Genomic DNA, 27,237 nt, shown 5'->3' on the forward strand with positions numbered 1-27,237 from the left:
TCAGGAGATCGAGACCATCCTGGCTAACACGGTGAAACCCCGTCTCTACTAAAAAATACAAAAAACTAGCCGGGCGACGTGGCGGGCGCCTGTAGTCCCAGCTACTCGGGAGGCTGAGGCAGGAGAATGGCAGGAACCCGGGAGGCGGAGCTTGCAGTGAGCTGAGATCCGGCCACTGCACTCCAGCCTGGGCCACAGAGCGAGACTCCGTCTCAAAAAAAAAAAAGAAACCAGAAGGCAGAAGTTGCTTGCAGTGAGCCGAGATTGCGCCACTGCACTCCAGCCTGGGCGAAAGAGTGAAATTCTGTATCAAAAATAATAATAATTAATTAAATTAAATAAAATATCCTGAAACCCAGTTAATCATAAGAGCCATCCTCACGGGTCCAGAAAGCCAAAAGTGGCTGGACTTTGGGCTCAGCAGAGGCTGCTGACTCCTGGGAGACTCCACTGACATCTTCCTCCCACAGGGACGGAGGAGTCAGCAACTTGGTGGCAGAATTGATAAAAAAGAGAACCCGAAGGACAGGTTCCTGACAGGCCAGCAGGAAGTAAGAACAGCTTCATAATACATGGAAAAAGTCAGTCAGGGGATGTGGGATGACAGCCCTGATAAGCTGACCCCAGCTGTGTGTGGAAAGACAAGAAAATGACTGACTGATGGGGATGAGATAGCAAGCAATCAGTGTGGGATTGTGAAGAATTAATCATGCTGGGCAAACTTAATTTAGTTCTGACGCTTGTTTCAATGTAGAAGAGTCAAGAATAAAGACAACTCAATCCAAGCCCATTGGTTATTTGTAACACTCATACAGAAAATACTAGATAATGTTGGCTGGGCACGGTGACTCACACCCACAATCCCAGCACTTTGGGAGGCTGAGGCAGGCAGATCACCAACTCAGGAGTTCGAGACCAGCCTGGCCAATGTGGCAAAACCCCATCTCTACTAAAAATACAAAAATTAGCCGGGCGTGGTGGCGGGCACCTGTAGTCCCAGCTACTCAGGAGGCAGAGGCAGGAGAATCACTTGAACCCAGGAGGCGGAGGTTGCAGTGAACCGAGATTGCACAATGCACTCCAGCCTGGGCGACAGAGTGAGACTCTGTCTCAAAAAAAAAAAAGAAAATACTAGATTATGTTAACGGCAGTTAAGAGAGGCAAGAACTAAAGTCTGAAAATTTATTTCCTCAGTGCTTAAGAGCATTCCAAGAATTTTAGCCGGGCGTAGTGGCTCACGCCTGTAATCCCAGCACTTTGGGAGGCCAAGGTGGGTGGATCACCTGAGGTCTGGAGTTTGAGACCAGCCTGACCAACATGGTGAAACCCTGTTTTGTATTTTGTCTCTACTAAAATACAAAACTAGCCAGGCGTGGTGGCGGGTGCCTGTAATCCCAGCTACTCGGGAGGCTGAGGCAAGAGAATCGGTGGAGGTGTAGTGAGCCGAGATCACACTCCAGCCTGGGCAAGAGCAAAACTCCATCTCAAAAAACAAAATAACAAAAAGAGCATTTCAAAAATGCAAATGTGAAGCAAAACCTAGTAGTCCGGGGTATTCTTCTACAACGGGAATCACACCCTTGCCCAAGACGCCTGGCTGCCCACTATACTTAAGCACAGCTGCTGCCTTTCTCACAGCACCCTCCCCTGACCCTGTGCCTCTCCCCTGCTCCAGCAGTCAGATCACTACACTCCACCCTCTGGCCACAACTCATTTACAATCCTCCAAAACCAAGACACGCTCATCGCCTGCCAAGGCCTCCAAGTTTCACCCCACCACAGCATCAACCCAAAGTCCAGAATCTCATCTGAATCCGTTCCCTTGTGGAGGAGGCTCCTGACAGCTCCTGTGTTGAGCCCTTTTCCATGTAAAGACTGTCCCTGGCCCCCACCACACACACACACACACACGCGCACACCCCCAATGAACAGTGGGGACAGACCTAGGACACCTGCTGCAGATGCTCCCAGGAGTCCCTGGCCCACAGCAAGTCTGAAATCCCGCTAGGCATACATCACCTGGCAGTCCCCTGACTAGGCCAGCCTCAGTCCTCCAGGCTCCTGGCTCCACCCACTTCCTTTTCACGAAAGGCAGCCTGTGTTTGCAGCTGGAGAGTTTTATCTTCCTACTTCCCGCTGGTACAACTAGAGTCCATGGCCTCTTGTATTGCCTGGCCCTTTCAGTCCAGCCTGGCAGCAGCTTCCGCCCATGTAATTCTGTGATACCAGGGTTCATTTCATTAGAAGCCACACCCGCAGGGCTTTTCAGAATAGCACCATCTTGGGCTCCTGCAGAGGAGCAAGAAGCCTTATTGCGGGAAAGAAAGGTTCTAACAGCTGGGCACAGTGGCTCACACCTGTCATCCTAGCACCTTGGGAGGCCGAGGAGGGTGGATCACCTGAGGTCAGCAGTTCGAGACCAGCTTGGCCAACATGGCAAAACCCCATCTCTACTAAAACTACAATTAGCCAGGTGTGGTGGCTCACACCTGTAATCCCAGTTACTCAGGAGGCTGAGGCAGGGCTGCTTGAGCCGAGGTGGAGGTTGCAGTGCACTGATACTGTGCCACTGCACTCGTGTGGGAGACAAAGCAAGACTCCGTCTCAAAAAGAGAGAAAAGGTTCAACTTTCTAAGGTTGTAACAGAGGATTTCATGCCACACCCTCAGCTTGAGCTTAGATCACCTTTCCGGCTGTCTTCTGGATGTCATATTTGCTTGGAAGCCACTGAATTTTGGCCGTTAAGAGCACCGAGTGCCGCTCGTCGCTAAGGGCCTGCTCGCAGCTTAGGGGAAGCAGCTCCTTAGCGACAAATCCGGAGTTTCTCTCATCGTAGTCATGATGGAGGCCACAGTGCCCCTGAACTGTCACCACGTAACGAGGACCTTCACCTTTGCCTCCTCAAGGCTGAGGCCTGCAGTCATGCCCGGTCCTCCCACGTTTTAGGACTCTCAAAGTCAATGCCGAGTGCTCCCACTTCGGGGCCTCTGCTTGCTGCCCTCCCCAAATGCCACCTTATCAGGCACCTCCTACCACCCTGAAAAAGCTGGGTCTCTTCACCAGGGCACATGCTACAACCCCAGTGTCCACCACCCTCCACCTGACACTGCTTGAGGTCTCCATAAACAAGCTAAGTAAACAAGGGCTTCTGCCCTCTTCAAGCTCCTAGAACAACATGACCTGAGCCCACCCTTGGCTTGAGACCAGCCCAGCATCACTTGGAGGGATTTCCGGGACATGTGGCTGTGGTGTGGGCCAGTGGTCATGTCTGCAGGCAGCAGCCAGGGTCCAAGGGTGAAGACAGTGGGGGTGGGGCGCCCTCAGACTGATGCTTGTCCTGCCGCAGGGTCTGTCCCAGGAGACAGGGAAGGCTGCCATTCCAGTGCTGATAAGCATCAGACCAAGTATGACATGTGACACCTATGAAAGGCGGCCCCGACCATGCGCGGTGGCTCAAACCTGTAATCCCAGCTCTTTGGGAGGCTGAGGCAGGCAGATCACCTAAGGTCGGGAGTTCCAGACCAGCCTGACCAACCTAGAGAAATCCTATCTCTACTAAAAATACAAAATCAGCTGGGCGTGGTGGCACATGCCTGTAATCCTGGCTACTTGGGAGGCTGAGGCAGGAGAATCGCTTGAACCCAGGAGGCCGAGGTTGCAGTGGGCCAAGATTGCACCATTGCACTCCAGCCTGGGCAACAAGAGCAAAACTCTATCAAAAACTAACATTAAAAAAATAAAGGCCCTTTACCCAGTGCCACTCACTTCAGACACAACAAAGGCAGACAACTCTGACCCTCGCTCTCATGGCAGCTGGCCCACCTGGCAACACCCTCAGTCACTTAAAGAAGGTTATTTTCTTTTTATTTTTGCAATATCCCATACAAAAGCAATAGAAACATAACAGTCTTAAGAAGTTTACAATTGAATATTTGAACAGAAAATCTGTACACATTATCATTTACAGCAATTTTACATGGTAAATTAACTGTTTTAAAATGTTCTTTCTAAATCGCTCTGCTCTGCTGCCCTAACTCTTGGAGTATTCTAAAGAATCTAACTAGTGCTATTTACAAGTACCAAATTAAGACCATATAACTTACATAAAACCCATTAGTTTAATAGCTCAATTTAACAATGTCTGACTTCAGAGTGCTGTTATGACATACTGATAAAAGGCCAAAAATTAAGTCTCCATAAAGATATTAAAGGTGTCTGAGAATACTTTGATGCCTATAAAAGGAGCTGACTCTCAATTGGTCCCATGGATTACATGGTGAAATCCAAAACAGTCCATCTGACAAGCAGCAAGTGGAAGTGCCTGTGGAAAACCAGTTAAGTAGACCTGTCAGCTTACCCTGGAGGACAACAGGGATTACGCAATTAAGCTTGCTGGAAGATTGCTTCAAGTATACTTTCTTGGATTTAGCGCCATTTACAATTTAAAACATGCAAAATACACTCACTATACATAAAATTAACGTTTCTTAAGAAAGTAAGGCAAAAATAATTCATCATGAGATAATGGACTACTAACAGAGAAACCACCAGGTGTAAGTGCACACACATGCTTGGTGCCTGGCCAGCCTTCCACCTAGTCGGGGAGGAGCTGTTTCTCTTCCTGGCTGCCAGGTGGCAGTTAGCTCATGGCCGAGAAGTCTCTCAAGGGTTCAGTTAAACAAGCTTCCAAATCAAACTCGTCCTCCACTTGACTGTCCATATGTCTAACCTTGGTGGGTGTGCCAGAGTACACGTCCTGGAAAACAGACGCATGGGTCAGTTGACATTCATCTCACCCTGAAAACAAGGACCACTTCCTACACCCCCACAGCTTATGTGGTAAATCATGTGACGTAATGCACAGCAAGGTGTACACTTCACGTGCAACTGAGATTTTAAAAATGACACTGCAAAGAGAAACCACATGTACTATTTACAAGACACTGAAGTTTAGATGTACACACATTTTATTTTTATTTTGTAGAGATGGAGTATACGTTGGCCAGGTTGATCTCGAACTCCTGGGCTCTAGCAATCCTCCTGCCTTGGTTGGCCTCCCATTGTGCCAGGATTATAGGAAGGAGTCACTAGTCACTGCACCTGGCCATGTACATAGTTTATAAGCACAGAGAGAATTCTAAAAGCCTAGACAAAACCACAAATAGTGGCTGTCTCAGGACAGGAGACAGCATTTAAACTCATACATTTTAAAACGGTTTTCTTTTCTCTTGAGACAGAGTCTCACTCTGTCACTCAGGCTGGAGGGCAGTGGTGCAATCTCGGCTCATTGCCACCTCTGCCTCCCAGATTCAAGTGATTCTCCTGCCTCAGCCTCCTGAATAGCTGGGATTACAGGCCTGCATGACCACACTCGGCTAGTTTTTGTATTTTTAGTAGAGACGGGCTTTCACCATTGTTGGCCAGGCTGGTCTTGAACTTCTGACTTCAGGTGATCTGCTGGCCTCAGCCTCCCAAAGTGCTGGGATCACAGGCATGAGCCACCGTTCCCAGCAGACGGTTTTTTTTTTCTTTTGAGACAGTCTTGCTCTGTTGCCCAGGCTGGAGTGCAGTGGTGCGATCTCAGCTCACTGAAACATCCACCTCCTGGGTTCAAGCGATTCTCCCGCCTCAGCCTCCTGAGTAGCAGAGACTACAGGCACCCACCATCATACCTGGCTAACATCTGTATTTTGTAGAAACAGGGTTTCACCATGATGGCCAGGTCTTGAATTCCTGACCTTGGGTGATCTGCCCGCCTTGGCCGACCAAAGTGCTGGGACTACAGCCGTGAGCCACCGCACCCGGCCACACTTCAGTGTGTAAGGCAGCATGTGTTAACAACTCACCTGCAACCCCCAAGCTGAAAGACTCATCCAAAGAAAGTACTTACAAAGTCATCCTGAGAGCTGGTCTGGGGCTCGGAGCTGCTTTCTGCAGATTCAAGGTCTACAGGGTGTCTGTTAAACGAAATCCAATAGGTGCATCAGGCACTAACTTAACAAACCCAGGAGATGGGGCGCAGCTGAATTCTTCAAGTCTGTTCGCTACAGACAAACCCCACCCCTATGGTACAGCCACAAATGTTGTGTGAGCCTAGGAGACGCGACACTGACAGTGTCCCCTAGGCTCCCTGAGGGGCCAGCTTTCAGTGACTATCTGACAGACTTAACCCTGGCCCGATCAATCCAGCAGAGAAAGCTGCTGGCAATGAGAAACAGCAATATCTGCTGGCCTCACCACACAAGCATCCTTGGAAACAGAAGCACTCTTAAGCCCAATTGTTGAGGGGGAGAAACAAGCACTGTGAACATACTATGCATCATCACTAATTTTTCCAAGTTTCTACTCAGAGAATGGGACAACAGTGTCACACTGGGGAAAAAAACCCGAATGACATCTATCAGGATAAACTGGTAAAGTCACTTACAAATCATTTCAAAGATGCCAGTCTCTAATATAAGTTTCCCAGCACAGAGGAGAAACACAATTGTTTGTTTAAAAAATGTGGCCGGGCGCGGTGGCTCAAGCCTGTAATCCCAGCACTTTGGGAGGCCGAGACGGGCGGATCACGAGGTCAGGAGATCGAGACCATCCTGGTTAACACGGTGAAACCCTGTCTCTACTAAAAAAAATACAAAAACTAGCCAGGCGAGGTGGCGGGCGCCTGTAGTCCCAGCTACTCGGGAGGCTGAGGCAGGAGAATGGCGTGAACCCGGGGGGCGGAGCTTGCAGTGAGCTGAGATCCGGCCACTGCACTCCAGTCCGGGCGACAGAGCGAGACTCCACCTCAAAAAAATAAATAAATAAATAAATAAATAAAATAAATAAAATAAAAAAAATTAAAAATGTGGGCCGGGCGCGGTGGCTCAAGCCTGTAATCCCAGCACTTTGGGAGGCCGAGACGGGCGGATCATGAGGTCAGGAGATCGAGACCATCCTGGCTAATACGGTGAAACCCCGTCTCTACTAAAAAACACAAAAAACTAGCCGGGCGAGGTGGTGGGCGCCTGTAGTCCCAGCTACTCGGGAAGCTGAGGCAGGAGAATGGCGTAAAACCCAGGAGGCGGAGCTTGCAGTGAGCTGAGATCCAGCCACTGCACTCCAGCCTGGGCGACAGAGCGAGACTCCGTTTCAAAAAAAAAAAAAAAATGTGTCTGAGGAAAGGAGAGGCTCAGGACCAGAGGGGAGCTCAGAAGAAACCCCACATAGAAAGAGGGAGATACAAGATCATTCTCTCTATCTTCCTGGTCAGCAGGTATTCCCATGATGCAGCAAAAGTTCAGGCCTGAGATATTTCAACTAGGCACAAGTTTAAAAGCCAACAGGGCTGGGAGCGGTGGCTCACGCCTGTAATCCCAGCACTTTGGGAGGCTGAGGCGGGCAGATCACGAGGTCAGGAATTTGAGACCAGCCTGACCAACATGGTGAAACCCTGTCTCTACTAAAAATACAAAAAATAGCCCGGCGTGGTGGCGCGTGCCTATAATCCCAGCTACTCAGGAGGCTGAGACAGGAGAACCACTTGAACCCAGGAGGTGGAGGTTGCAGTGAGCCGAGATCGCACCACCGCACTCCAGCCTGGGTGACAGAGCATCTCAAAAAAAAAAAAAAAAAGCCAACAAGGAAAGAAAGCCTTCCTTAATTAAGAACTTTTATTTTCATGGTTGAACAGAAATGACAACTACTTTTCAGGGTATTTATATTTAAAAAACAAATTCCAGAGACTGCTGTACTTTAGGGGAAAAATAACTCCAACAATAAAAACAGCAAAACAATAAACAAAACCTGTATTCCCAGAATGACTGTGCTTGAAACACTAAATTCAATCCAGGAAGCAAACTCCTCCTTCCGGCTGCCTCCCACCCAGCACCGAAGAGCTTGGCACCAAGCTGCAGCGGCAGCTGCTCTGCTCCCCCACAGCTGCTCTGCTCCCCCACAGCTGCTCTGCTCCCCCACAGCTGCTCTGCTCCCCAACAGCTGCTGGGGAACGTGGCACCAGAACCTCATGTCTCAGTGATGCACAGCTGCTGCCGTCACCGGACCAATCAGAGAATCACAGAACAAGAATGCAATAAAGACATACATTTCTTGCAAATCACATCCTTCTTCAGCTGGAGGATCCCAAAAATGCAGAGCCACCTTCCAGAGTTTGATTTGCTGGTCCCACGAACGTCGACTATACTTCTTAAATTTATTAGGGGTCTTGGGATGAATGCCAGGTTGTCGAAGGTGTCTACAGGAGAAAGATTATTCTAGCACATGCCTACATGCCACTCACATTTCCACATTAGCTCGGAGATTAACCAAACTACGAGATTAGTATTATTTTAAAAATTATAGATTACCACGCGTGGTGGCTTACGCCTGTAATCCTAACATTTTGGGAGGTCGTGCCAAGATAACTTAAGCTCAGGAATTCAAAAGAGGCCTGGGCAACACAGTGAGACCTCATCTCTATTTTAAAAAAAAAGAAAAAAAAAAAAAGGCCAGGCGCCAGTGGCTCACACCTGTAATCCCAGCACTTTGGGAAGCTGAGGCGGGCGGATCACGAGGTCAGGAGATCGAGACCCTCCTGGCTAACACGGTGAAACCCCGTCTCTACTAAAAATACAAAAAACTAGCCGGGCGCGGTGGCGGGCGCCTGTAGTCCCAGCTACTCGGAGGCTGAGGCGGGAGAATGGCGTGAACCGGGAGGCGGAGCTTGCAGTGAGCTGAGATCCGGCCACTGCACTCCAGCCTGGGCGACAGAGCGAGACTCCGTCTCAAAAAAAAAAAAAAAAAAAAAAAAAAAAAAAAAAAAATCAAGACCATCCAGGCCAACATTGTGAAACCCCGTCTCTACTAAAAATACAAAAATTAGCTGGCCCTGGTGGTGCGCGCCTGTAGTCCCAGCTACTTGGGAGGCTGAGGCAGGAGAATTGCTTAGAACCCGGGAGATGGAAGTAGCAGTGAGCCGAGATTGTGCTACTGCACTCCAGCCTGGGTGACAGTGCGAGACCCCGTCTTGAAAAAAAAAAAGAAAAAACAAAAACAAAAAACAAACAGCTAGGGGCTGGGCGCAGTGGCTCACACCTATAATCCTAGCACTTTGGGAGGCCAAGGCAGGTGGATCACCTGAGGTCAGCAGTTCGAGACCAACTTGGCCAACATGGCAAAATCCCGCCTCTACTAATACAAAAATCAGCCGCTCATGGTGGCCTGTGCCTATAATCCTAGCTACTGGGGGGCTGAGATAGGAGGATCGCCTGAACCAGTGAGGTGAAGTCTGCAGTGAGCCGAGTTCGTGTTGCTCCAGCCTGGGCAACAGAGTGAGACTTCATCTCAAAAATAAAAAACCCTGCTGGACACAGCAAATCACTTAAACTCAGGAGTCTGAGATCAGGCTGGCCAACATGATGAAACCCCATCTCCACTAAAAATAACAAAAATTAGCCAGGCATAGTGGCTCATGCCTGGAGTCCTAGCTACTGCAGAGGCTGAGGCAGAAGAATCGCTTGAACCTGGGAGGCAATGGTTGCAGTGAGCCTAGATCATGCCACTGCGACTCCAGCCTGGCCAACAGAGCAAGACTCCACCTTAAAAAAAAAAAAAAAGTCGGGCACAGTGGTCCACGCTGTAATCCCAGCACTTTGGGAGGCTGAGGCAGACAGATCACCTGAGATCAGAAGTTCAAGACCAGCCTGGCCAACATGGTGAAATCCCGTCTCTACTAAAAATACAAAAAAGTAGTCAGGCGTGGTGGTGGACACCTGTAATCCCAGCTACTCAGGAGGCTGAGGCAGGAGAATCTCTTGAACCCAGGAGGCAGAGGTTGCGGTGAGCCAAGATTGCACCATTGCACTCCAGCCTGGACAACTACAACAAAATTTCGTCTCAAAATAAGCACTATCCACCTGGAACAGTGGCTCACGCTTGTAATCCCAGTACTTTGGGAGGACTACTTGAGGCCAGGAGTTCAAGACCAGCCTGGGTGACACAGGGAGACTCCCATCTCTACAAAAATTTAAAAATTTAGCCAGGTATGGTGGCATGCACTGCTAGTCCCAGCTACTCAGGAGGTTGATGTGGGAGGATTGCTTGAGGCCAGGAGTTCAAGACTACAGTGAGCCATGATGGCCAGGCGCAGTGGCTCACGTCTGTAATACCAACACTGTGGGTGGCGGAGACAGACAGATCATGAGGTCAGCAGTGCAAGACCAGCCTGGCCAATATGGTGAAACCCCATCTCTACTGAAAATATAAAAATTAGACAGGTGTGGTGGCGTGCGCCTGTGGTCCAAGCTACTCAGGAGGCTGAGGCAAGAGAATCACTTGAACCCGGGAGGCGGAGGTTGCAGTGAGCTGAAACTGTGCCACTGCACTCCAGCCTGAGCGACAGAGCAAGACTCCATCTCAAAAAAATAAAATAAATACACAGTGAGACATGATCATGCCACTGCACTTCAGCCTGGGTAACAGAGCAAGACTCAGGAGGAAACAAAAAAGCACCATCACATTGAATCTTACTATTCCTTTGCCATCTATGTTCCAAAAAAGTAAAAAAAAAAAAAAAAAAAAAATGTTTTTGAGATGGAGTCTTGCTCTGTTACCCAGGCTGGAGTGCAGTGGTGCAATCTTGGCTCACTGAAACCTGCTCCTCCCAGGTTCAAGCGATTCTCCTGCCTCAGCCTCCCGAGTAGCTGAGACTACAGGCGCCCACCACCACCCCCAGCGAACTGTTTGTAGTTTTAGTAGAGACAGGGTTTCACCGTGTTAGCCAGGACAGTCTCGATCTCCTGACCTCGTGATCAGCCCGCCTCAGCCTCCCAAAGTGCTGTGATTACAGGTGTGAGTCACTGCACTCGGCCAAAAGTAAAATTTTTTTTTAAGAGACAAAGTCTCACACTCTGCAGCCCAGGCTGGAGTGCAGTGGTGTGATTAATGGTTCACTGTAACCTTGAATTCCTGGGCTGAAGCAATTCTCCCACCTGTCTCCCAAGTAGGTAGGACTATAGGTGCAAACCACCACACCTGGCTATTTTTTTTTTTTTTTTTTTTTTTTTGAGACCGAGTCTCACTCTGCTGCCCAGGCTGGAGTGCAGTGGCACGATCTCAGCTCACTGCAAGCTCTGCCTCCCGGGTTCACACCATTCTCCTGCCTCAGCCTCCTGAGTAGCTGGCACTACAGGCAACCGCCACCACGCCCAGTTAATGTTTTGTATTTTTTAGTAGAGATGGGGTTTCACCGTGTTAGCCAGGATGGTCTCAATCTCCTGACCTCGTGATCCACCCACCTCGGCCTCCCAAAGTGCTGGGATTACAGGTGTGAGTCACTGCACTCGGCCAAAAGTAAAATTTTTTTTTAAGAGACAAAGTCTCACACTCTGCAGCCCAGGCTGGAGTGCAGTGGTGTGATTAATGGTTCACTGTAACCTTGAATTCCTGGGCTGAAGCAATTCTCCCACCTGTCTCCCAAGTAGGTAGGACTATAGGTGCAAACCACCACACCTGGCTATTTTTTTTTTTTTTTTTTTTTTTTGAGACCGAGTCTCACTCTGCTGCCCAGGCTGGAGTGCAGTGGCACGATCTCAGCTCACTGCAAGCTCTGCCTCCCGGGTTCACACCATTCTCCTGCCTCAGCCTCCTGAGTAGCTGGCACTACAGGCAACCGCCACCACGCCCAGTTAATGTTTTGTATTTTTAGTAGAGATGGGGTTTCACCGTGTTAGCCAGGATGGTCTCAATCTCCTGACCTCGTGATCCACCCACCTCGGCCTCCCAAAGTGCTGGGATTACAGGCATAAGCCACCGCGCCCGGCCCACACCTGGCTGATTTTAAAATTTTTTGTAGAGATGAGGTCTCCCTGTATTGCCCAGGCTAGTCTCCTGGCCTCAAGTGGTCCTCTTGGCCTCCCAAAGTGCTGGAATTACAAGCATGAACCATTGCACCTGGCCCAGAAAACTAAATTTCAACCCCAATCCTGCCAAGAAGTTCAGGAAAACACTAAAGCTTTCTTTATATTCTTTCGTGTCTGTGTGTTTGATGGAGCAAGATAGGCAAGAACATGCTGCTTAAAGGAAATAGGGCAGGACGGGCACGGTGGCTCAAGCCTGTAATCCCAGCACTTTGGGAGGCCGAGACGGGCGGATTACGAGGTCAGGAGATCGAGACCATCCTGGCTAACCCGGTGAAACCCCGTCTCTACTAAAAAATACAAAAAACTAGCCAGGCGGGGTGGCGGGCGCCTGTAGTGCCAGCTACTCGGGAGGCTGAGGCAGGAGAATGGCGTGAACCCGGAAGGCGGAGCTTGCAGTGAGCTGAGATCCGGCCACTGCACTCCAGCCTGGGCGACAGAACAAGACTCCGTCTCAAAAAAAAAAAAAAAGAAGAAAGAAAAGAAAAGGAAATAGGGCAATGCCAGTTTTTTTTCTCCAATTAGAATTTTACACTATTTTTTTTTTTTTTGAGATGGAGTCTCGCTCTGTCGCCCAGGCTGGAGTGTGGTGGCCAGATCTCGGCTCACTGCCAGCTCCGCCTCCCGGGTTTACGCCATTCTCCTGCCTCAGCCTCCCGAGTAGCTGGGACTACAGGCGCCGGCCACCTCGCCCAGCTAGGTTTTTTTGTATTTTTTAGTAGAGACGGGGTTTCACCGTATTAGCCAGGATGGTCTCGATCTCCTGACCTCGTGATCCGCCCGTCTCGGCCTCCCAAAGTGCTGAGATTACAGGCTTGAGCCACCGCACCCGGCAGAATTTTACAGTATTTAACTTGAACTTCTTTTTCCCATCACGTATTTTAATAAGTTTACATCTATATAACTGCTGACTCCTAAGAAATAAAATGTTATCTAACATTCAAAATTCTGAAAATGATTTTTTTGTTTGTTTGTTTTTGTTGAGACGGAGTCTCGCTCTGTCGCCCAGGCTGGAGTGCAGTGGCCGGATCTCAGCTCACTGCAAGCTCCGCCTCCCGGGTTTACGCCATTCTCTCGCCTCAGCCTCCCAAGTAGCTGGGACTACAGGCGCCCGCCATCTCGCCCGGCTAATTTTTTGTATTTTTTTAGTAGAGACGGGGTTTCACCGTGTTAGCCAGGATGGTCTCGATCTCCTGACCTCGTGATCCGCCCGTCTCGGCCTCCCAAAGTGCTGGGATTACAGGCTTGAGCCACCGCGCCCGGCCCTGAAAATGATTTTTAAAATCTTCATGTCTTTAGCTTTTTAGTTGCCAATCCATTCTTTATTAACATCCTACGTCCCAGTAAGTCTCTATTAAATAGCTCTTAGTAGGTGTGAACTATCCCCAGCATCACTTGTACTGCCATCTAAGCAACTCTTTAGAAATGCAATGCTACATGGCTTGTTCAAGACGTGCCACTGAGAGAAGACTACCTTGGGACTTCTTTAATGTAACGATCATAGGCAATTGTGTTCTTCCCATAGTTGATCTGTTTCTGTCTCCTCATTAGGACACTTTCATCTGTCTCAAAGTCAGCCGGCACAGTAGACACAGACTCCTTTGAATCAGAACTGAAAAAACAACAGATTAACAGAATAAGCCCTGCAATTAAGATCACCATGTAAGGTAAGCTAAGAAAATGTCAAAACACAGTAATGGAGGATTCACTCGAGATTCCCAACCATATTAATCCTCAACAGTCCAGAGACTGCATGTATGGGAATTTAGTACACAACAGATATAGTATTTCAAATCAGTGAAGAAAGTATTAATAAAATGCAACTGTGACAATCAGCATTTCTGACAGTCCCAAATTTTTTTTTTTTAAACAAATTACAGGTCTATCAAATTAGAAAAGAATCATTTACACAGCCTTTACCTTCCTGATGATGATTTTCTCTCTCTTCCAAAGTCATTGATAAGAAGTTTCCTTTTATATCTGAGGGCAAAATAAATATTGCTGTTTTTAAAAAAGGTATAAAAAAATAAAGCAGCCAGGTCTGAGGAAGCTCCACCCTGATACCCTCAGGCACACCATCCTATGCAATCCAGAAGCTCCCTGGGCCAAAAGAAATCCTCGTCAGGTTCAGTTTAAGTAGTGAGATCCACACAACAAAAATGTACATCCCCAAAAACTTAGCGCCTTAAAAAAAGAAAAAGAAAACATACTTGAAATGTATTTTTATTTTAAAAACACCACACTTACTAATGGGACCTGCATGCCTACTGGGCACTGCATACCTTCTCCAATCTTGGAAACCAAACGCGCCCCCTTTTGTCTTGTTCCTCATGAACTTCCCGAGGCATCTGCTTTCTATTGCAGTCATTACCAGAACACAGCTTTGCAAAAAAATAGAAGTATGACATCTCCAAAAGGAGTCTAGCGCCATCTAACGTTGAAACCATGAACTCCCTTGAGCTCCAAGTTCCTGTGGGTATCTTTTTTCCGAGATGGAGTCTCACTCTGTCACCCAGGCTAGAGTACAGCAGCACGATCATGGCGGCTCACCACAGCCTCATACCGCTGGGCTGAAGCAATCGTTCCACCTCAGCCTCCCAAGCAGCTAGGACTCAGGCAAGTGCCGCCATACCCATCTCCAAAAAAAATTTTTTTTTTGGAGAGATGGAGGTCTATATTGCCCAGGCTGCTCTTGCACTCCTGAGCTCAAGCGATCCTCCCGGTCTCTCAAAAGGACTGAGATCAGGAGTGAGCCACCACGCCTGGCCTGTCACGCAGGCATCTAAATTATGTCATGTATCACTGTGCCTCCTCTTAAAATCCAAAATCCACCCAAGTTTGCTGAGGTGTTCAGTGCAGCTTGGACACCAGAAGGTAATGAAGTAATTATCTCCTGTGCCATCTCCTATCTAGAGTAGCACTAGCTATATAACACCATCTTTGTATGATTCAGAGATTAGTCCTGCAAATCATGTGCTACAGGGCCTCATTCTCTCCAGTGCCACAGATGAGAAAGACTGGTTTCAGGTATGATGAAAATCCATTTTCTTTTCTTTTCTTTTTTGAGATGGAGTTCCCTTTTGTTGCCCAGGCTGGAATGCAATGGTGAGATCTTGGCTCACTGCAACCTCCGCCTCCCGGGTCCAAGTGATTCTCCTGCCTCAGCCTCCCAAGTAGCTGGGATTACAGGCATGAGTCACCACACCCAGCTAATTTTGTATTTTTAATAGAGATGGGGTTTTTCCATGTTAGGCTGGTCTCGAACTCCTGATCTCAGGTGATCCACCAGCCTCGGCCTCCAAAAGTACTGCGATTACAGGCATGAGCCACCGTGCCATGCCACAAATCCATTTTCATACTCTTATACTGCTAGTTTGTAGTCTGTTAGTCTCCTTAAAGCATAGTAAGCTGACATTTCATACCCCTCTTACTGTTGGGAAGTAAGCTGGCCTGCCGGTAATGGTTCACTAAAGGGCCAGGTTTTAAATCACACAGGTCGCACTAAAAGCCGCAGCTTTGGCTGGGCACGGTGGATCACGCCTATAATCCCAACACTTTGGGAGGCCAAGGTGGGCAAATCACCTGAGATCAGGAATTTGAGACCAGCCTGGCCAACATGGTGAATCCCAGCCTCTACTAAAAATACAAAAATTAGCCGGATGTGGTGGCACATGGCTATAATCCCAGCTACTCAGGAGGCTGCGGCAGTAAATAGCTTGAACCTGGGAGGCAGAGGTTGCAGTGAGCCGAGATTGCACCACTGCACTCCAGCCTGGGCAACAGAGCAAGACTCCATCTCAAAAAATAATAATAATAAATAAAAGCCATAGCTTTCCATCACAAAGGGTATAATCAACAGAGTAGTCCAAACAGTGCTGTTTTCTAAAGCAAGACAATTTTTAGGCACAGATTCATGAGATATCTGAAGAATAAATAGGGATCCACTCACAGGACAATCTAGACAGGTAGACTATGCCTGAATATGAGCTGCAGATAATCCCTGGCAAGGGGTGACTTGAGGGAGCAACTAGGCTATAGGTATGCAAGAACTGTTCTAAAGACTTGTGAATGCAACACAAACTATACAGGTTAAGTCAACATTCTTTTTTTTTTTTTTTTTGAGACAGAGTCTCGCTGTGTTGCCCAGGCTGGAGCACAGTGGCACGATATCAGCTCACTGCAAGTTCCGCCGCCCGGGTTCACGTCATTCTCCTGCCTCACCCTCCCGAATAGCTGGGACTACAGGTGCCCGCCACAATGCCCAGCGAATTTTTTGTATTTTTAGTAGAGACGGGGTTTCACCGTATTAGCCAGGATGGTCTTCATCTCCTGACCTCGTGATCTGCCCGCCTCGGCCTCCCAAAGTGCTGGGATTACAGGCGTGAGCCACTGCGCCCGGCTAACATTCTAATTTTATAGTTGAGAAAGTGAAGACCTATATAAATACAGTAATTCACTAAAAACATTGGTACTCACATCTGTGAACTCCTACTTCATTTCTTTTACCAAGGCATACTATCCACCCAAACATTTTGATACCAGAAGAAATTACAAGTAACTCCCCCAAATGTTCAATAACCAATTCCCACATATTCCTATCCCTTTTCAAAGGAGGCAGCTATAAATGCCATCACTGGCTGCCAAAATGAGAACAAGTAGTCTAGGTGTGATTCCGTGGCTGACACGCAAGACACATTTTTCTCGAGACCCTGTTTATCAGCCACCTGTTGGCTACAATTATCTTGTAAAATATTTCAACTAATTATAAGCCACATTTTAACTGGGTTTGAGTTAGGCAACTCATCAAAAGAGAAAGGACCAACACACTGATAATCAAGGGAGATTAAACAGTGGTTAAGGATGCATTAGGTAATGAGTCAACGAAGAGGACGTAGCTTAGTTTGCAGTAACCTGGATACACACACAATCTTGTGTACAACTGCAAGAGGTTCACAGAATCCAAGTTTAAGACCTTTCCTTGTATGTTGGCATTTCTGAGCTGTGTTTGTTGCCTGAGCCGGTGTCAATGTATTCCTTCATCTGGAGAGAGCACTCCTTCTGTGAGCACCACACACAGAAGGTCGATGGTAACAAATGACTGTAGTAAGTTCCTGATAGTTAGGCCGGGCACAGTGGCTCATGCCTGTAATCCCAGCACTTTGGGAGGCTGAAGTAGGTGGATCAGGAATTCAAGACCAGCCTGACCAACACGGTGAAACCCCATCTCTACAAAAAATACAAAAATTAGCCAGGCGTGGTGGTGTGTGCCTGTAATCCCAGCTACTCAGGAGGCTGAGGCAGGAGAATCTCTTGAACCCAGGAGGCAGAGCTTGCAGTGAGCCAAGATCTTGCCACTGTACTTCAGCCTGCATGACAGAGCAAGACTCTATCTCCAAAAAAAAAAAGGAAAGTTTCTGATAGTCCTCCAGCTTGCAATCCAGCAGTACCACCACTGTGCACCTACTTCCACTCTCAGAAGGATTACCACCAAGAACACAGTGGTCTCTAAGCTTGAAAGAGTGGACTCACCTGGAGGGCTTTTCACAGGATGGCCAGGCCCCACCCCATTCACAGGCCCAGGGAAGGGTCTGAGAATCTGTATTTTTTTTTTTTTTTTTTGAGGCGGAGTCTCGCTCTGTCGCCCAGGCTGGAAGTGCAGTGGCTAGATCTCAGCTCACTGCAAGCTCTGCCTCCCGGGTTAACACCATTCTCCTGCCTCAGCCTCCCGAGTAGCTGGGACTACAAGCGCCGGCCACCTCGCCCGGCTAGTTTTTTGTGTTTTTTAGTAGAGACGGGGTTTCACTGTGTTAGCCAGGATGGTCTCGATCTCCTGACCTCGTGATCCACCCGCCTCGGCCTCCCAAAGTGCTGGGATTACAGGCTTGAGCCACCGCGCCTGGCCTGAGAATCTGTATTTCTAACAAGTTCCCAGTAAATGTTGATGCCTTTGGTCTGGAGCCCAGACCTTTGAGAACCACTGTTCTAAGACATATATCAAATTTAATGTGTTACTGAAAACGCCACAGATTAACACTTCAAAGTAGTCCAAGATGTGTACCTTGCCATTTCTTTGTTAACTCTGGTCCTCATTTCATCTTCTTCAACTGCACTTGCCCAGTCAGAGCATCTGGAACGGGGTTTAGGGCCTTCAGGAGTGGTAAAGCTGCAATAAAACGAAAATGCTACTGAACCATGATACGTACTTTGTTTCCTTTCAAACTGTATGTCAAGAAATATTCAAAGGCTGATGGGGCACAGTGGCTCACGCCTGTAATACCAGCACTTGGGAAACCGAGATAGGAGGATCACCTGAACCCAGGAGTTCAAGACCAGCATGGGCAAGATAGTGACACCTCATCTCTAGCCCCCCACCCAAAAAAATAAAAGCATTATATCAGTGAACTATCTGTATCAAGCCATATTAAACTGGAGTTTAGCAGGACAAAAGCAAACTAGATGTAGAACAGAACCTATCAGTTGAATCTATCCAGGGCTGTCTTACTAGAGCAGAAGTCACGGAGCTCCTTGGCAGCGTGCCCACTGTGTTTGAGAGGTCTAATAAGACCAACTAGAATTTAAGACTTCAAACTAAATTATGATTCCTTTTGGGTGTCCACACTTCAGTAGTCCAGAGCTATCCTATGGCTAAAATCAAGTTATTTGGTTCATCTCTGGTATGTGTTTATAAAGTCACCATATCAGACATTAAGATGGAGATTTGCTTCAAATTTTTGCAGTGTGTGTGGCAGTCAGAAAAACTCGTATCTAATTTTCAGCCTCAGTTCTGGCATTTCTATGGGTTAGCCTTATCTCACTGATCCAACACCCAGCCTGATGCTGGAGCTCATGAAGCTGACTCTGAGAAGTTCAGAGAGTGTAGAGTTTCCCATTTAGTATTTAATTTGTCCCTATGCCATTAGTCCCCAGCTTGCAGTCATTGCCAATGTCAATGTTGACAGGATTGTGACAATACTGCCTTTCATAAAACCGAGGACCAAAGAATTCCATTATTCTAACAAAGCCCAAGTTTCATAGATTGTGGGTACATCTAGACAGATATGTGCATGCTTGATGGTGCAGAGCAACTACTCACTTCCACCAACCTCATGCTCCCCCTGGCTGGCCATACAGAGGGATTTGTTGTCAAACTGAGAAGGATCTGCAGGGTAAGTCTCTAACTGAGACTCTCTCAGGTGGGTGTTTCCACTGTGGAGTCCCAAGCCTGTATCCATATCATAAAAGTGCAGGTCTGGGCCGGGCGCGGTGGCTCAAGCCTGTAATCCCAGCACTTTGGGAGGCCGAGACGGGTGGATCACGAGGTCAGGAGATCGAGACCATCCTGGCTAACACGGTGAAACCCCGTCTCTACTAAAAAATACAAAAAACTAGCCGGGCGAGGTGGCGGGCACCTGTAGTCCCAGCTACTCAGGAGGCTGAGGCAGGAGAATGGCGTGAACCCGGGAGGCGGAGCTTGCAGTGAGCTGAGATCCGGCCACTGCACTCCAGCCTGGGCGACAGAGCGAGACTCCGTCTCAAAAAAAAAAAAAAAAAAAAAAAAAAAGTGCAGGTCTGGCATTCCTCCAGGTTATCTGGCCAGTGTAGACTCCTTCATCTGAATATGAACCTCCAGGAGAAGAATTTTTCAGACACATCTATACTAAACAGTAGGATCCTGCACTTGCCAAATGTCTGCCTCTTTCTGTTCTGCATTGACCCACTCTGCTCATGTTGCCCAAACTGCAGTGCAATGGCATGATCTCGGCTCACTGCAACCTCCGCCTCCCAAGTTCAAGCGATTCTCCTGCCTCAGCCTCCCGAGTAGCTGAAATTACAAGCATGAGCTACCACGCCCAGCTAATTTTTTATTTTTAGTAGAGGCTGGGTTTCTCCATGTTGGCCAGGCTGGTCTCGAACTCCCAACCTCAGGTGATCCACCCGCCTCGGCCTCCCAAAGTGCTGGGATTACAGCCGTGAGCCACCACACCCGGACTGCATTGACCCATCCTAATTCCTGTTAAGTGTGAGAAGAATTGTCTTCAGTTCTCTCTCCATTCTCATTCATGATGAGATCATTGATCCATTAACCAGCTGAGAAATGACTGATGCTGAAGAAATGGTATTCTATTGGTAAGGCTTATTACCAAACTTCTGATAATGAAGCAGGCTACCAAAAACTTATCCAGCCCACCCCAGGAGTGTTTGGATTTGATCATGGATGTAGCACACACCAAAATCACCAAGACTTTAGACTACTTGTTTTATTTTGCCAGAGTATCATGGGAGAGTCTTTAGTTCTGAATTATCTGTAAGTCTGAGTACTTCATAGAATTAGAAAGCAGGTACAGCTGACACCTTCTCACCATGTTGTAAATATTTACTGAGACTGGGTACAGTACTGAGGGATGATCATCTTCTGATTTATCCAATGCTGACTGTCTAGAGCAAACTGTCCACTCTGTGAATGCTCCTGTAACGTTATGAACACATTTCTGGGTACCTTAGAAGTTGTCTTTTTCATGTGTGCTAATATGCAGTATTTACACATTGTGAGAAGTTGATTTTAATAAAAAGGTTGAAACTTCATCTCCAAAATAAATAGCCGAGCACAGTGGGGCGTGCCTGTAGTCCCAGCTACGTAGGGGGCCCAGGCAGGAGGATCACTCTAGCCCAGGAGGTCAAGGCTGGATAAGCCTTGATCCTGGCACTGCACTCCAGTCTGGGCAACAGGGCAAGACTCTATCTCAAAAAAATATATATGGTGGCAGAGGGCGGTGGCTCATACTTGTAATCCCAGCACTTTGGGGAGGCTGAGGCATGTGGATGACCCGAGATAAGGAGTTTGAGACCAGCCTGGCTAACACGGCGAAACCCCACCATGTTAAAATAAAATAAAAAAATAAAATAAAATACAAAAATTAGCCAGGTGCAGTGGTGCACACCAGTAGTCCCACCTACTAGGGAGGCTGAGGCAGGAGAACTGCTTGAACCCCAGAGGCGGAGACTGCAGTGAGCCGAAATTGCACCACTGCACCCCAGCCTCAGCAAGAGACTCCGTCTCAAAAAATAAATAAATAAAAATACAGAATAGCTAACATAGCCATTTACCTTTCAGGTGCATGTGATTAATAATTCAGAATGTTACATACACTATGATTACAATGTGAACGGAGAACTGTAAGTATAAGTCAGAGTTCCTGCTGTATCAGGACTCCATCTACTGGCAAAGTACTCCCTACGCTTGAGTTAAACCAAATCCAGGAGCTCAGTTCCATCTCAAGCTCAAGGTAGTCTTCAGTCAATATCGGGAAATTTATGGCCAGGCAATGGCTCACTCCTGTAATCCTAGCACCTTGGGAGGCCAAGGCCAGCTGCCCGGGCTCAGATGTTCCACACTAGCCAGGGAACATGGTGAAACCTCATCTCTACTAAAACACAAAAACTTAGCTGGGCGTGGTAGCGCACGTCTGTAATCCCAGCTACATGGGAGGCTGAGGCAGGAGAATCCCTTGGGCCCAGGAGGTGGAAGTTGCAGTGATCTACCAGGCGGAGTTGCAGTGAGCCGAAATCGCGTACTGCACTCCAGCCTGGGGGACAGAGAGACCCTGTCTCAAAAAATAAATGAATAAATAAATAATAGTCCGGGCATGGTGGCTCACGCCTATAATCCCAGCACTTTGGGAGGCTGAGGCAGGCAGATCACCTGAGGTCAGGAGTTCAAGACCAGACTGGCCAACATGGTGAAACCCCATCTCTACTAAAAAATACAAAAATCAGCTGGGTGTGGTGGCAGGTGCCTGTAATCCCAGCTACTCGGGAGGCTGAGGCAAGAAAATCACTTGAACCTGGGAGGTGGAGGTTGCACTCCAGCCTGGGCAACAGAGCGACAACGCCGCCTCAAAAAAATAATAATAATTACAATTTTAAAAAAAATCAGGAAATTTGAAAGCTTAAGGCTTGATGCCCCAAATTCTGGCAGTTCAAATTGATGTATCTTATTTATACATCAAACATAAACTCACATTTTTTTTCTACCCCGTTTTTCTGTTGGTCATTACTGATATTAAAACTAGACACTGGGTCGGGTGCATAGGCTCATGCCTGTGATCCCAGCACTTTAGGAGGCCGAGGCAGGCGGATCACAAGGTCAGGAGTTTGAGACCAGCCTGGCCAACATGATGAAACCCCGCCTCTACTTGGGCTGGGCGCGGTGGTTCATGCCTATGATCCCAGCACTTTGGGAGGCCGAGGTGGGAGGATCACAAGGTCAGGAGATCCAGACCACGGTGAAACCCCGTCTCTACTAAAAATACAAAAAATTATCCAGGTGCAGTGGCAGGCGCCTGTAGTCCCAGATACTCGGGAGGCTGAGGCAGGAGAACGGCATGAACCTGGGAGGTGGAGCTTGCAGTGAGCAAGCTCTGTCACCAGCCTGGGTGACAGAGCGAGACTCCATCTCACACTCACACACACACAAAAACCTGCCTCTACTAAAAATACAAAAATTAGGCTGGGCATGGTGGCTCACGCCTATAATCCCTGCACTTTGGGAGGCTAAGGTGGGTGTATCGCTATGTCAGGAGTTCGAGACTAGCCTGACAAACATGGTGAAACTTCGTTTCTGCTAAAAATACAAAAATTAGCCAGGCGTGGTGGTGTGCACCTGTAATCTCAGCTACTCAGGAGGCTGAGGCAGGAGAATTGCTTGAACCCGGGAGGCACAGGTAGCAGTGAACTGAGATCATGCCATTGCACTCCAGCCTGGGCAACAGAGCAAGACTCTATCTCAAAAAGAAAAAAAAAAATAGCCAGGTGTAGTGGCGCATGCCTGTAGTCCCAGCTACTCGGAGGCTAAAGCAGAACTGCTTGAACTTGGAAGGCAGAGGTAGCAGTGAGGTGAGATCATGCCATTGCACTCCAGCCTGGGCAACAGAGCAAGACTCTATCTCAAAAAGAAAAAAAAAAAAATAGCTGGGTGTAGTGGCGCATGCCTATAGTCCCAGCTACTCAGAGGCTAAAGCAGAACTGCTTTAACTTGGAAGGCAGAGGTTGCAGTGAGGTGAGATCATGCCACTGCACTCCAGCCTGGATGACAGTGAGACTCCATCACAAAAAAATAAGCTAGATAACTAACTTTAATTACAACAAATAAGCAACCTATTTTAGCTGTAAACCAAATGCTGTACTTGGAAAATACAATTGCAGTAACTAACGAATAATATTTACGTAATTATCATTTCTTCCCTTACAGTCACACAACTCGAGAAACTTAAATTGGATTTCTAAAAGTAAATTTCCAGATTCTAAAAATGGTAGAAAGGCACGAAATCAAATTAGGTAATTAACTGAAAATTAAGTTGACTCAATAGAGGCCTGTCCAGGATTGGATACAAGCATCCTCACTAGTGTATCAAGAGGTTCAAGTCTGGGTCTCCCAGTATAACAAGTTCCTGACCTACAAGAATAATGTAAAGCCTGTGTATGTGAATGACCATATACTACATACCACATTTTGGTACCCTGAAGTCCATTTCTTAGATTAAGTAGGTTACATTCACAATCTACCCTCTCTTGGGACAACAAAGCCTAATTTTACACACTAAGCTAACAACCTTCCAAAGGGAGTACTTCTAGACCTTATCCATCAACGAGCTGGCTCTATTTTGTCAGGTGCCTCCAGGCCTTATCCACAATGTGCAAACACGAAGTGCAAAGGCCCTAGCACAGAAGCATTCCTATAGTTGGAGGAATGAGGATACCAAAAACTTCCGTAACTTCTAAAGCACTGTAAGGATTTAATATTTTTATCTTCAGCTAAACGAGACCACTGGAGAGTTCAGACTTTGATCTCAATAAGGTTTGATTACCTTCCCTTCATATCTGGACCTAGGGCCTCTTCTGTACCCACCCCTAGACCCAAGTTTTTTTTTTTTTTTTGAGACAAAGTCTCACTCTTGTTGCCCAGACTTGAGTGCAATGGCTCAATCTTGGCTCACTGCAACCTCCCCCTCCTGGGCTCAAGGGATTCTCCTGCCTCAGCCTCCTGGGTATTTTGTATTTAGTACAGATGGGGGTGTTCGGAAAAAGGCTTATCGGGTGCCTGTATAAACTGGCCATAAAAATATGGGACAACGGCCGGGCGCGGTGGCTCAAGCCTGTAATCCCAGCACTTTGGGAGGCCGAGACGGGCAGATCACGAGGTCAGGAGATCGAGACCATCCTGGCTAACACGGTGAAACCCCGTCTCTACTAAAAAATACAAAAAACTAGCCGGGCGAGGTGGCGGGTGCCTGTAGTCCCAGCTACTCGGGAGGCTGAGGCAGGAGAATGGCGTAAACCCGGGAGGCGGAGCTTGCAGTGAGCTGAGATCCGGCCACTGCACTCCAGCCTGGGCGACAGAGCGAGACTCCGTCTCAAAAAAAAAAAAAAATGGGACAATAAGTTGTGAAAAGCCACAAGAGGTCTCTGAGGAAGAAAGCCTCCTAAAACTGCCATCATGTTCCCATGCTCAGAGCAAGACCTGCTCTCTTATCTTTTAAACACTGTGTTCAAGGAGAAAGACACCCCTTTAAAGCACTGGAATGTGGACAGACATGCAGGCTCCTAGTTAAGCCGCTCCCACTAGCTACTCTCCGCTAAGTTACAGATATGCTGTTTGAGCACAAACAAGATTCAATTAAACCGCTATTGCTATAAATTATGTCTATGATGCACTGCTTCTCTTTCACTGTTTTGCCCTGAACGTCTGCTTCTTAGATTTAAGTGATTGCACTCAATAAAATAGTGTGGAGACCAGAACTCTGGACCTTTTGCAGCCTCCATTTTCCAACTGGGCCCCTGGCTCCCACCATTATGAACTCTTAGCCCGTCTCTTCTCATTCCTTTGTCGCCACCGGACTTCAAGTATCCTACAGGTGGTGTTGAGGCTGATCCCCAACAACGGGGTTTCTCCATGTAGTCAGGCTGGTCTCGAACTCCTGACCTCAGGTGATCAGCCGGCCTTAGCCTCCCAAAGTGCTGGGATTACAGACAGGAGCCGCTGCACACAGCCCCTTAGACCCAAGTCTTTCAATATCATCTCTATGCCCTGGTAACTCATTGCGCCTGAAGATGCCTCCCATGGAGACGCCTACACTCCATTACCTTTCTTGACATCTCCTTTGCTTCTCTAAGCAGTTTCTCAAGCCTCACAACTTCCCATGCCTAGCTGCTCCAGCCCATCTTCTCTATCTTGGCAAATGGCCCCACAATCAAGTGTTCAGACCTAAAGGCTTGAGTCATTCTTGATGCCTCTTTCCTCTGTACACCAAAAAATGTCTGAGACAGGTCTCAATTACTTTAGGAATTTAGCTAACTTGTTAAGGACATGCCTAGAAGAACACGAAATTACAGAAAGAGTCTGTGATTTGTACCTTTCTCCAAAGATGATTGTGAGGACTTCAATCTTTAAAAGAGAAGACTAGGTTGAAGAAGAAAGGATCCACACGTTCCAAGAGAAAACGAGCAGCTAGTGGAATAGTCAATTATATTCCTCGTGCGCTCGGTTAAGTCGGCACTTAAGGTGAACAGAGTTCACCCGTGGAGACATTTCATCTTTTATCTGTAGCTATCAGCTTAGAAACAAAAGGAAACGCCAAGGTAGTTTCTTGCATGACTCCGCCTTCAGCTTAATTTTTTCCTTTTGGCATAGTGGTTTTGGGTCCGAGTTTTTATTTCTTTTCACGCCTCCCATCCCCAACCCATCAGCAAGTCTCACAGGTCCTGCCTTCAGAAGTCTATCCTGAACCATGCATTTCCTCCCACCTTCACTGCTCCATCTCGGCCAAGTCACCATGCTCCTAAGTCAGGGAACTTAGGAGCAACAAGCCCCCAATGCGGGACGGACCACCCCACACAAAGCCCCTCGACAAGTTTTCTCTAACCATAGCCCCTTAAAGCCCCACCACTATAACCACTGGCATCCCTGCTTATTTCCTCCAGACCCTCCTCGGCTGTCCCACCCCTAGATCAAGCCCTCCTTTCGCTCGCATCTCGACCCTCCCTACACACCACCTAACCTAGAAAATGGCCAAGCAGGTGAACCCGGTAAACTCACTTCTCGTCGGGACTCGGGTGTCCCCTGACTTCCACGTGTTCACGAGAAGCTCGTCGGAGACCCTGACCTCTCCCGGGAGCACAACACAGACTCTTAACTGGCCAACTCGGGCTGACACCAGTTCAGCAGACTCCCACCCTGGGAAGAGGCTTCCGGAGTGTTCCAGCGCCTGCCAGGCCTGGTGCGGGCGCCCCAGTGCAGGGGCCGCGCGGAGACAAAGGTAAAAGGACGCAGGGCGCCGACCTGACCGAACCCGGCACCGAGAGAGCGCGACAAGGTGCCTGGAGCCCGCGGCCCCGTCAAGGGCTCCACCGCGCCCCGACCCCCGGGTCCCGTGCCCACCTCTCCGGTCTGCGCTCGGCGCCGCGGTGCTCGGCCTCCTCGGCGTCTTCGGGCCTCCAGCGCCTGCCGTCGGCTCTGCGCTTCCGTCCCAGGCTCCATCGCGCGGGGGACGGCGGGCTGCGGGGAGGAACGCGGTCGGCGGGGCTCGGGAAGTCGGGGACCGCCGTACGACCCCCGTCCCGCAACATCCGGCCCCGCACGACCCCCGCCCCACGGAGCACGCGCTCCCTCGCCCGCCGCGCAGCCCGGCCTCACCTGGCGTCACCGTCGCCGCGGCTCTGATACCTCGGCGGGCTTCGCGGGCGGCAGGCCATGGCAGCACGGGTCGCGCGCGCAGGGGAGGGCCGGGGCCGGGGCTGAGGCGGCGGGGGCGCGGGCCGGGCGCGCAGAGCAGTGCAGAACCGGACCTGAAGCAGTCAGCCGCGTCCCCGCGCCGGCGCTCACAATCTCTGCGCGCCCCGCCCCCAACCGCCTTTATATGGGCTCCGGGCCCCGCCCCTCGGCCTCCCGCGCGCGCCGGGTCGGGCGAAACCATCGGGTCACGCCGCGGGGGTCCACTTGGCTGCGCGCGCCTCGCCAGCCGACTGGGGCTGGGGCGAGACCTCAGAACCGCGGGCAGCCGCGAAGCCCGACTGCCTGGCGCTCGGCTCGGGAGCCGGAGGGACGCCGCGGGCTGAGGAAAGGCCTAAGGAAAAGGTTGAGCTCCACCCGCGGGATTGAGACGGCCGGGCCGCCGCGGGCCGCTGCGACGCTGATAGGTCGCGCCTTGGCGGGCGGGGGCAGCTTTGGCGGGAGATTCGGCCGCGCGCGACGCGGCGCAGGTTGTGGGGGAAGGGCAAGCAGCGCGTTTCTCAGCCTGGGTCGTGACGCATCTCCTATTGGTCCGGGCCTGGGTGGAGCGCGGCTCTG

The 27,237-nt window shown here is 49.0% G+C and overlaps 1 protein-coding gene across 2 annotated transcripts; it reads right to left on the bottom strand.

The window, feature by feature from the left end:
• Positions 1–3,847: 3,847 nt before the first annotated feature.
• SLBP (stem-loop binding protein) lies at positions 3,848–27,198 on the bottom strand. 2 transcript variants are annotated; one of them, XM_033213451.1, is made up of 8 exons: positions 26,584–27,198; positions 26,329–26,445; positions 17,953–18,057; positions 13,815–13,874; positions 13,369–13,506; positions 8,084–8,233; positions 5,891–5,957; positions 3,848–4,756 (listed from the first exon to the last, which is right to left on the bottom strand). In XM_033213451.1, exons 1-8 carry the CDS (start codon positions 26,640–26,642, stop codon positions 4,640–4,642), a joined length of 813 nt encoding a protein of 270 aa, XP_033069342.1. In that variant the 5' UTR covers positions 26,643–27,198; the 3' UTR covers positions 3,848–4,639. The 2 variants fall into 2 exon arrangements, with proteins under 2 accessions (XP_033069342.1, XP_033069343.1); XM_033213452.1 differs by lacking the exon at positions 26,329–26,445.
• Between the last annotated feature and the right edge of the window lie 39 nt (positions 27,199–27,237).

This window comes from Trachypithecus francoisi, unplaced genomic scaffold (assembly GCF_009764315.1).
Source record: "Trachypithecus francoisi isolate TF-2019V2 unplaced genomic scaffold, Tfra_2.0 Lachesis_group1, whole genome shotgun sequence".
NCBI classification, from domain to species: Eukaryota; Metazoa; Chordata; class Mammalia; order Primates; family Cercopithecidae; genus Trachypithecus; species Trachypithecus francoisi.

Bases quoted from the DNA above. Each gene is read 5' to 3' on its own strand.
- SLBP (XM_033213451.1), bottom strand. From the start codon at position 26,642: ATGGCCTGCCGCCCGCGAAGCCCGCCGAGGTATCAGAGCCGCGGCGAC. The intron at 26,446-26,583 runs GTGAGGCCGGGC...TCCTCCCCGCAG, and splicing joins CGCGGCGACGGTGACGCCAG to CCCGCCGTCCCCCGCGCGAT. The intron at 4,757-5,890 runs GTAAGTACTTTC...TCTGTTTTCCAG, and splicing joins CCAGCTCTCAGGATGACTTT to GACGTGTACTCTGGCACACC.